This window comes from Pyrus communis, chromosome 3 (genome assembly GCF_963583255.1).
Source record: "Pyrus communis chromosome 3, drPyrComm1.1, whole genome shotgun sequence".
NCBI classification, from domain to species: domain Eukaryota; kingdom Viridiplantae; phylum Streptophyta; class Magnoliopsida; order Rosales; family Rosaceae; genus Pyrus; species Pyrus communis.
In genome coordinates, this window is record NC_084805.1 from 11,170,549 (window position 1) to 11,180,624 (window position 10,076).

The 10,076-nt window shown below is 40.6% G+C and overlaps 2 protein-coding genes across 2 annotated transcripts; one reads left to right on the top strand and one right to left on the bottom strand.

The window, feature by feature from the left end:
* The first annotated feature begins 1,453 nt into the window (after nt 1-1,453).
* LOC137727941 (sodium/proton antiporter 1-like) lies at nt 1,454-6,450 on the top strand. The gene is made up of 10 exons (XM_068466806.1): nt 1,454-1,950; nt 2,411-2,587; nt 2,729-2,857; nt 2,952-3,128; nt 3,450-3,556; nt 4,346-4,466; nt 5,008-5,069; nt 5,176-5,478; nt 5,687-5,981; nt 6,087-6,450. The coding sequence occupies exons 1-10, from the start codon at nt 1,684-1,686 to the stop codon at nt 6,204-6,206; spliced, it is 1,758 nt and encodes a 585-aa protein (XP_068322907.1). The 5' UTR covers nt 1,454-1,683; the 3' UTR covers nt 6,207-6,450.
* On the bottom strand, nt 6,287-9,111 carry LOC137727939 (D-3-phosphoglycerate dehydrogenase 1, chloroplastic-like). The gene is made up of 5 exons (XM_068466805.1): nt 8,400-9,111; nt 7,930-8,306; nt 7,726-7,836; nt 7,542-7,637; nt 6,287-7,279 (listed from the first exon to the last, which is right to left on the bottom strand). Exons 1-5 carry the CDS (start codon nt 8,938-8,940, stop codon nt 6,608-6,610), a joined length of 1,797 nt encoding a protein of 598 aa, XP_068322906.1. The 5' UTR covers nt 8,941-9,111; the 3' UTR covers nt 6,287-6,607.
* Nucleotides 9,112-10,076: the final 965 nt, after the last annotated feature.

Consider the following 10,076-nt stretch of genomic DNA (forward strand, 5'->3'; position numbering starts at 1 on the left):
TTTCCATAGACACGAGAACTTCTCGTGCTGATAACGTGTTGTGAAATCAAGGATATGTGTGCAGTGAAACATAAAGTAAATAAAATACAATATTTACGAAGTTCGGCAAGTGTGTCTATGTCCTCGAGGCAGCAGTAGTACTTTCTTTCATTATCTGAAATAATAGGAGTATAATGATAACTCTCACAATTTCTTTCTCTCTAGCCCAGCTCACTGGTAATTTCTTCCGCATCTCTCTTTTTTCCTCTTTTCTTCTCTCTCTCTCTTTGACATTGAATTGAGTGTTTACAATGAACGAATGAACCTCATTTTACAGAGGTTTTCATTCGACAGAGTAATGTAGCAACACTATTCATTTTACAAAATTTCTTCAAATAAAAAGTAATCCATCTGATTTTTCTTCATATAAATAGTAAAGAACTATTCATATGGGCCATCCACATATTACATTACAACATTTAGTAAATATTTTTTGTATGAAGAATAATTTAAAAAAAAAAAAAAAAAAAGATGAAGTGCTAATTTAGTCCCTAAACTATTATGTCAATGAAAATTAGGTTCCTAAATTATTTTTTGGGTAAAGTAATCCCCTAAGTTTATTAAATATTGCTAATTTCATCCCTACTATTATATATAGCTATTTTATCCAATTTTTAGTCAACTTAAGTCATTTGAAACGTTAACCTTTCATATAAGAAATTGGATATAAGACATTAACCTTTCATAAAGGTTGCAAATCTAACGTCTAATTTATCCTCCAAAGTTAACTTCATCCACTGTTTCTTTATAAAAAAATTACCAATCTACTTTCTAATGTGTATCACATGCAAGTAACATGACTTAAATTGACAGAAAATCGAATATAGTAAATTTGAATTGAATATTAGCGATGTAATTGGCAGATTTTTATAATTGAAGGATTGATTTTTCTAAAAAAAATAGTTTTGAGACCTAATTTTCACTTAGATAATAATTCAATAAATAAATTGACGGTTCATCCTTAACAAAAAAATGTTTTTTGTCCAAAAAAATTAAAAAAGAATTGCAAACTAAATGATGTATCATTAATAGGAATGAACATGTTTATCAACGGTCAAGTAATAATCTAATCATCAACGATCAAGTAATAATCTAATCATCAACGATCAAGTAATAATCTAATCATCAACTTTCATATCATTAAGTTTAGGGGTATGTCATCCACACATCCCATTTTACTTCTCACACACCCCTTGATAATTTATGTCCGTTGATCTTCTTTAATTCATCCAATCTGATGGCCGAAAATTAAAAAAGTGTGTGAAAAGTAAAATGAAATATGTAGTTATCACATTCCTTTAATTTGTAATATTTTATCTACAAATTTACTCTCTTTGGCATTATCTATTAAAAAAATAATTACAGACTGCAGAGATTTAGAAAGACGAAAGTCGAGACGATCGAGTAGTTCCAAACTTTTTCCAGTTTCTGGTGATAACATTACAAATACAAACCCACCAAGAAACACTACTTCCACTCCCATTTCCACTCCATCCACACCTAAATACCTTTCAATTTCCATGCAACTGGCCCTATCACTCACAAACAAGAACCTCTGCAGACTGCAGACCTCAGTGATCCGAACCCAGTACCCACTACACTCATCCTCTTCATCTTCTGCAACCCAGCTCTCCGGCGGCTCCAATGGCTTCCCTCTCGATTGGGGCCCACTTGCCTCCATCCCACCACCACCATTTCAAGAAGCGCTCCCTTCCCCTTGTCTCTAAGACCCACAGCTTATTTCCTTATCTGCCTTGCTTCGGCTCGTCTCTGCGTGGAATTCGAGGTTCCAGATTGCTCGGCAATGGCGTGCTGGCCAGAGCTGAGGACAAAGCACGAGATTCGAGGTCTTCTTCTTCTCCTTCAGCTCAGCAGCAGAAAGTTAAATCCAGCTCCGACGGAGAGTTGCAGGTTCTTCTTTGGCGAAAAGCTTCCTTTTTTAACAGTACCCAGTTGTTAGTTTTGCTTGTTTTGCAATTTGGTTGGTTCATTTTGGCAAAGTACGTGTAAATTTGAATTGGGTAATTCGTGAAAAGTTCAGCATACTCGGATAAATTTGTGAAAATTAGTAATTTTGAAAGCCCCTTTGATAATTTGTTGATATTTTGAATCTCCTTACTGCATATAGTTTAATTAATCCCTTTGAGATTAGAATTTGAAATGTATCAGTGGCACCCGCACATATAATTAGTTCATGGGTATGGAATTGCCTAATAGGATAAGACGGGTTTCTCTTGGATTGCCATTTACTTGCTGCTTTGTAAACTAAATTGTCGAAACTTGAAAGTTTTGAAGGCCTCTAGTATGGCATCTTGCTCTTGTTTGGTGTTGGTTTTCTCAATTTCTGAATCACATTTTAGCATATTATCAGGAGTTGAACCCAAGTTCTGGATCATGTGATCCTTTATGTTCGGTTGACGAAACGAGCTCACAAGAATTTGAAGCCAGTTACCGGCCAAAAACTGATTTGCTGAAAGCTATTGCAGTATTTGCCGCAGCTGGAACAGGGGCAGTGGCAATTAACCATTCCTGGGTTGCTGCTAATCAGGTAACATTTTATTTGCAGCGTGATTGTTTGAATGTGCCTTTCCCATGATTTCCTAAGTGCTTCTTCAGCATATAATTGTACACATTTAAAAAGGATGCTTTATTACAACACTAAGTTGATAAGACAGAACTTGTGATACAGGACGTTGCCATGGCATTGCTGTTTGGAATAGGATATGTGGGCATCATTTTTGAAGAATCTCTGGCCTTCAACAAAAGTGGAGTAGGTTTGTTAATGGCTGTGAGCTTGTGGGTAGTAAGAAGTATTGGGGTAAGATTTATATTTACTACTTGAAAGTGCAACCACATTTGCAATATCTTGTACATATTTCCTTCTCCCAAACCTAATTTTGATACTTTATTAGGCTCCTTCAACTGATATAGCTGTCTCAGAATTACAACATGCATCTGCTGAAGTCAGTGAAATAGTGTTTTTCTTGCTTGGTGCAATGACGATTGTGGAGATAGTTGATTCGCATCAAGGATTTAAGCTGGTTACTGATAATATAACCACTCGAAAGCCAAGGACGCTCCTTTGGGTGGTGAGTTCTTTGCTTCTTCTGTCATGTGAATGTCTATTATTATTTTCTAATGCACATTTGAGATATTGGACTTACTCTAGCGGACTCATTCTTGATTATTCAATCAACAACTTCTTGGAACATACCATATTTCGCTGGATTGGCTGTGGTATAAGAGATTTGTATGTCTGCTAAAATCCAAACAGAGAAGAGTGTTCAATAGAAACTACGGCCAAATCCCAAATTAAACTTCACTTTTTGTGAATGGGTTGTCCTTTTACTGTTTACATTACTTTATGTGTCAATCAAATTGCATATAATGAGTAAATGTTGAATTTTCAGGTGGGTTTTGTGACTTTTTTCCTTAGTTCAATTCTTGACAACCTGACGTCCACCATTGTCATGGTTTCTTTATTGCGAAAGCTAGTTCCTCAGTCAGAATTTCGCAAGTATGTTCTGAGCATCTAATATCTATTTGAAGATTTCTTAATACTGTTTCAGCTAAAATCATCCAACGTTTTTGGGCATTTAGGCAAATGTCATTTTTTTCTTTTAATAGTTCCAACTTTTAGAATTTAATCTTTCCTGGTGATGTGTTGGAGAATACTAGATATGAATGGTCAATGTTTCTAGGTCATTAGAGTACGGTCCAAGGAAAATCATATTAAGCTGAATCATATATCTGTTGAGGTTTTTGTTTGAAATGTTTCTTTGAATGAAGACATTGCTTCCCAGATTTCCGAAGCAACATAAAGGAGATGAGATCCTGCAAATAACTAGTAATACACATTGCAAGAGGCTATACCTTGACCCTGTCAAAGGAGTACATCTCTTGCACAGATACATAAGGAAACTAATAGAAAATAATTGCCCTATTTATTCCCTTACCTGCAATCTCGCCACTTGTTATTCCAGCCCAGAATTACTATCATCCTACTCATTCTAAAACTATCAGTTTCTATTATATCTTTGACAACTTGTGATTAGCATTTAAAAGAAACTTATTATACCACTTTCTGTGTATGTTACTTAGGAAGTCAATTAGAAATAGGATAATAACTAAAACTGTGTTTGTTTCCAAATATAGTCTCTTTAAGCACCACTTTAGCATGTTCATATTTCCTACCTCATTTGGCCATGTATAAAGTTGTACTATATTTCCTGTGCACTGTGCAATAATGGAGCCCAAAGAGATGCTTAATTTCTGCTTCATTCACCGAATTGTATTTTATTGACAGGCTTTTAGGAGCTGTTGTTGTCATAGCAGCAAATGCTGGTGGTGCGTGGACTCCCATTGGTGATGTTACCACTACTATGCTGTGGATACACGGTCAGATATCCACGTTGGAGACAATGAAGGTCTTTCTCTTCACTCTGACATAAGTATTCATATATCAAATTTCTTCTCGTTTTATTTTTTATTTTTTTATTTTTACGTTGTCCTATTATCTATTTACTAGGGATTTATGCCTGATGCGTGTTATTGTATTTTCCAAAGCAAAACTGGAGCTTTTATGCAACCAATCATGGTTTAGCTTATCCTGTATGTTAGTCCTATCTTACATTTGGAAAGGTTGTACTGCAAGGATGATAGTTATAATGGTTTTTTATTTGCCTTCCATTGATCTTCAGTATGACAATATATACTTGATCTCGTTATTGAAATGTTATGAAATTTTGTTCACCTGAATTCTTTAGAGGCATGTAATGAGAATGGGTATAAGCATACTATTTTATGTGGAGAAGTTTTGTAAACCACTTTTCCATTTAGAGTTTCTGTTCCTGAGTGGTAAGTTTTACCGTCTGGATATCTGGCACTTGATTATGTAGAATGATCATCCTTGAAGTAATTATTTTATCAATACTCTGACCTAAAATGAATACGTTTTTCTTGCTTCAGACCTTGTTTATACCTGCAGCCGTTTCTCTTGCTGTTCCTTTGGCGCTTATGTCCCTGACTAGGTACTTCTTTTGTGTTGTCAAACCAAAGACAGGGAATTGAGATGTGAAAGTGTGTATTAAACTTGGTGAATCGTAGATGAATGATATGAGTTTTTCTTCCATTCAGTGAAGTAAGCGGGAAAGGTCCAGACACGTCCATTGTCATGGCATCTGAACAGATGGCACCTCGGGGACAGCTTGTTTTCTCTGTAGGTATTGGAGCTTTGGTTTTTGTTCCAGTGTTCAAGGCCCTAACTGGGTTGCCTCCTTACATGGGTATGCTTCTGGGACTCGGAGTCCTTTGGATTCTGACTGATGCTATACATTATGGTGAATCGGAAAGACAGAAGTTAAAAGTGCCGCAGGCTTTGTCAAGGATTGACACTCAAGGAGCCCTGTTCTTCCTTGGCATCCTATTGTCAGTTAGCAGGTGAATACACTGAAACTGTACTCGACTTCTTTTTCTTGCAATTGCAAAAATCATTATCATATAATTAGCAGCAGTAACAAAGTTTCAAGTCAATCATATATATCGCATGGCTTGGCATCCTACCACTTGGCTTTCGACAGACTATGCAAAAGTGGCTACAGAAGGCATAAATCTCACTTTCTGCATTTTAACTTCTCTTGTACTCTAGCCTGGAGGCAGCAGGAATTCTTCGGGAATTAGCGAATTACCTGGATTCTCACATTCCCAATATTGAACTGATTGCAAGTTCAATAGGAGTAGTATCGGCAATTATAGACAATGTTCCACTGGTCGCTGCAACTATGGGGATGTACGACCTCACTTCCTTTCCCAAGGATTCTGAGTTTTGGCAGCTGGTTGCATATTGTGCTGGTACTGGTGGCTCCATGTTAGTTATTGGTTCTGCAGCTGGGGTTGCTTTTATGGGGATGGAAAAGGTGGACTTCTTCTGGTACTTGCGGAAGGTATCAATGAGTCAACTGGTTTCAAATACTGTTTAAACATAACATCCTTGAAGTTTCATCCTCCTTTTGGTGTTGACGAAAAAATTCATTGTCCGTCCTCTGCAGGTAAGTGGTTTTGCTTTTGCCGGTTATGCCGCTGGTATCGCTGCCTATTTAGCAGTTCAAAACCTCCACATCTCCCTGCCGACTACAGTAGCTCAGGTTCCTTTCATTTCTGGTTCATGAATTGGAACTTCTGATGATGCAGTCCATACTTCGACATGAGTGTTATTCACTTTAGATTGCTAGTGATTGTGGACAGTGAATGAGCAATAGAGCGATGATTCTCTCACTTACATTTTATAAAAATTATTTCATAGGTTTGAGGAAATAAGATTCGTGCGACGATGAGTTCAATGAGATTTGTAAGAGCTTTTAGGGAAGACACTATTTCCTTGCACAGAAATAAACAATCCCAACTTCAAATGCGGTATGAAAGCAATACAGGGTACACACATAATCATCGCAAACTGAATTATTCTTCGTTCTCACCTAAATCTAACACAAATCATACGGATTTCCAAAATCGGGCAGGTAAGATGTAGCCACGCCAACTAACGAAAAGCAAAACATAAGGAAAAGGCAGTCTACAACTTGAGGAAAACGAACTCTTCAACGGCTTGAACATCCCCAATCCTTTTCAAAGATTGCTTGCTGGGTTGGTCATCCACCCCGATTGCCATCACAGCCTGCTTTCGCGGGGCAATCCTTCCAACACTCATGAAACTGACATTCACATTCTCCTCTCCCAAAATGCTTCCGACCTGTCCTATCATACCTGGCTGATCAACCTGTCTGCAGAGGATGATGCTACCTTCCAAACTCACATCAACTTCGAATGATCCAACCTTCGTCAAGTGAGGAACCCCATCCTTAACCCTACCCTCCACCTTGATCTCTCCGCTCTCTGAGATCGCACTGGCAAATTTGGATTCCACGTTGGCAATCTGAACTTGGATTGAGTCAAGTGGATTCTCAGGCGAACCATCAAGAATGGTTCGCTCTTCTGTTATCCTAAGTCCTCTCTGTTTGGCAGTGAAATCTGCATTAACCAGATTCACGAAAACGCTGGATATGGGCTCAATGAGGCCCTTCGTAATCATGGCTCGGAGCAACCTAGTATCAAGGTCATCAGGAGCCCTAGCTGAAGCATATGAGACCTTGACAGTTTTCACGCCACTACCTCCTGCCACTAACTGGACTGCCAGTCTCCCTAGCTTCTCAGCAAGTACAACATAAGGCTTCAGTTCTGTCAAAACCTACAATCGAGAATGGCAAGAGAAATTGTAAATTATCGCAAGCGCCTGAAGAATTTAATCTTGATATTATATACACTAACGCGTTATGAACATTTTAGATTTGGTACGTGAAACTTGAAAAATTCGTAACACTCCAAAACATAACAGGTAGCTTTGCAGATCCAGTTCAATTGTAACATTTCCAGAGCAGACAATAAACAAGCTATCCAGAGACTTCATAGAAAATGAAAGAGACGAGTATATTGGCCAATTGCGATGATACCTCAGCAGGAACCATTGGTGCATTGACTGCGGTAGCAGCAAGCTCTCCTTTCAAGGCTCCAACGACGGCTTCAGCAATTTCAACGGCCACGCCTTCCTGTACATCAAATTCAAAAATCATAAGACACCCAGGTGAAAACAAAAACTAGGAAATAAGATATTGACGCAAACCAGCAAAACGGTACCTGTGCTTCCATGGTACTGGCACCGAGGTGAGGAGTGGCGGTAACTCTCTCATGCAACACCAACTTGTTGCCCTGTGGCGGTGGCTCCACCGTGAACACATCGAGAGCAGCCTACGGACGAAAAAAATCAATGACATTATCAACTTTCATGCACAATGCTAAAATGCATATGGCATTTGAATATGTAAAGGGTAAGAACCTAACCTGAGCAACGACTCCGGTATCGAGCGCCCTGACGAGTGCATCCTCATCAATGACACCACCACGAGCGACGTTCACAATTCGTACCCCCTTCTTCATCTTGGCAAAAGTGTCATCATTGAGAACCTTCGCGGTGGCGGGAGTAAGAGGCATGTGCAAAGATATGAAATCGGAGGTAGCCAAAGCCTCATCGAAGCTCACAAGCTCCACACCAATGGCACGGGCACGATCCGCCGGAGCATATGGGTCGTGGGCAATCACGTGCATACCGAGCCCCTTGGCACGCCGAGCCACTTCAGATCCAACTTTCCCGAACCCCATCACGGCTAAGGTCTTCCCAACAAGGGAAACACCCACATACTTGTTCCTCTCCCATTTCCCTGCAACACAACGAAATTGAATCACAACTGTTCGACGAAATGCCCCAATGAACACAAAGCAAAGGAAAGGTTACAACTAACAGAATAACTCACCAGCTTTCACAGACGCGTCGGCCTGAGCAACGTTGCGAGCCATGGCGGTCAAGAGAGCAATCCCGTGCTCGGCAGCCGCAACAGTGTTGGCCGTGGGAGCGTTCACCACCAAGCACCCGAACTCAGTCGCCGCAGCTAGATCCACGTTGTCGATGCCGACGCCGGCTCTTCCCACAACCTTCAACCTCCCGCCAGAGGACTCGAACACCTCGCGGGTGACCTTGGTCCCGCTCCGCACGATCAACGCGTCGCAGAGCGAGATCTTGGTGCAGAGCTCCTCGGGACTGAGATTGTAGGAGCAGTCGACATTGGCGAACTGCTTGAGGAGGTTGATTCCGGGCTCTCCGAGCTTCTCGGAGACGAGGACGGTGGGCTTGGCGTCGAGGTTCGCAGCAGACAGCACCACGACCAGCCGCGGAGGGGCCCGGCGGCGCGAGGCGGGAATAACTGAGAAAGCGGAGAGGGAGGGCTTGGAGGAAAGAGAGAGGGCGGGGTTCCGTAAAAATGGGGAGCGGAGGGTTTGCGATGCTGACGTGGCCATATTTGGGTGGTGCTGGCGGTGATGCTACAGGTGGTGGCGGCGGCGGCAGTGTTTGAATGTATGTTTTTCTCTGGTCGAGGTGTTTTCGTACGTATAGGTGTGTGTCAAGTAGGGTGGGGAGGAGAGAGAGTGAGATTGAGAGGGGAGAGAGAGAAAGAGAGAGAGAGAGAGAGAGAGAGAGAGAGAAGGGTCAGCCCTCAGACACAGGGTGTCGGAGCTTTGTCGTTTCGGACAGGCGGGGACTTTCACGCGCTAGTTTGTCGAGCGGGAAAGTCGGGATGAGTGGGAGAGCGTGTAGGAAGCGAGAGTGCGGGAGGGTTGGTTTTTGGTGAAATACCAACCCCGGCCACATTTTAATTTCTTGGTTGGAAGAGGATATTTTTCGGATCTATTTTGTGGAGATATTAGAACATCTTCAACCGAAGGATTCAGAGGGTTAGAAGGTAGAAAATATCCTGAAAATCATCTTTAATCGAAGGCCAGACCAAAAGGCTTATGGGCCCCATTGGACAAAAAAGTTGCCAAAGGGCCAACCGATCAGCCCAAACCAGCCAACCAGCCGGGCCCGGGCCAGGCCAACATTTAAACACAACGGCTAGTTGACATCAATTACCATTGGATTTTTTTCTTTTTTGACCAAAATTTTTTTTAAAAATTCTCATTTTTTCCTATAAATACCTAACACATTCCTACATCATTTCTCACGTAATTTTCACCATTTCAATTCTCATAATTTCTTACTTCTTCCAACAATCTTTCCTTCAATTTTTTCAATAATTTTCAAATGACCTCATCTGTAATGAAAGGTAGGGCTTGGACCCGAAAAGAAGATGAAGCTCTTTGCAAGGCATATAGATGGGTCTCGAAAGATAGTGTGAGAGGGAGTTCTCAAACAAGTGAACGTATTTGGACTCTTGTGTCCAAAAAATACTATGAGTTCTATGAAGGCACCACTCCATCAAATACCCGAAGCCACGAGAGTTGTTCTTCAAGATGGAAGATACTTCTTCATCCAAGTTTGAATAAATGGCATCAAGCACTGTTGGCAGCCGCAAGTAGACATGAAAGTGGTGTCAATTACTACGACGAAGTAAGTGTTTTCACAATTTATTTTAAATATTTAATTATATTCCATT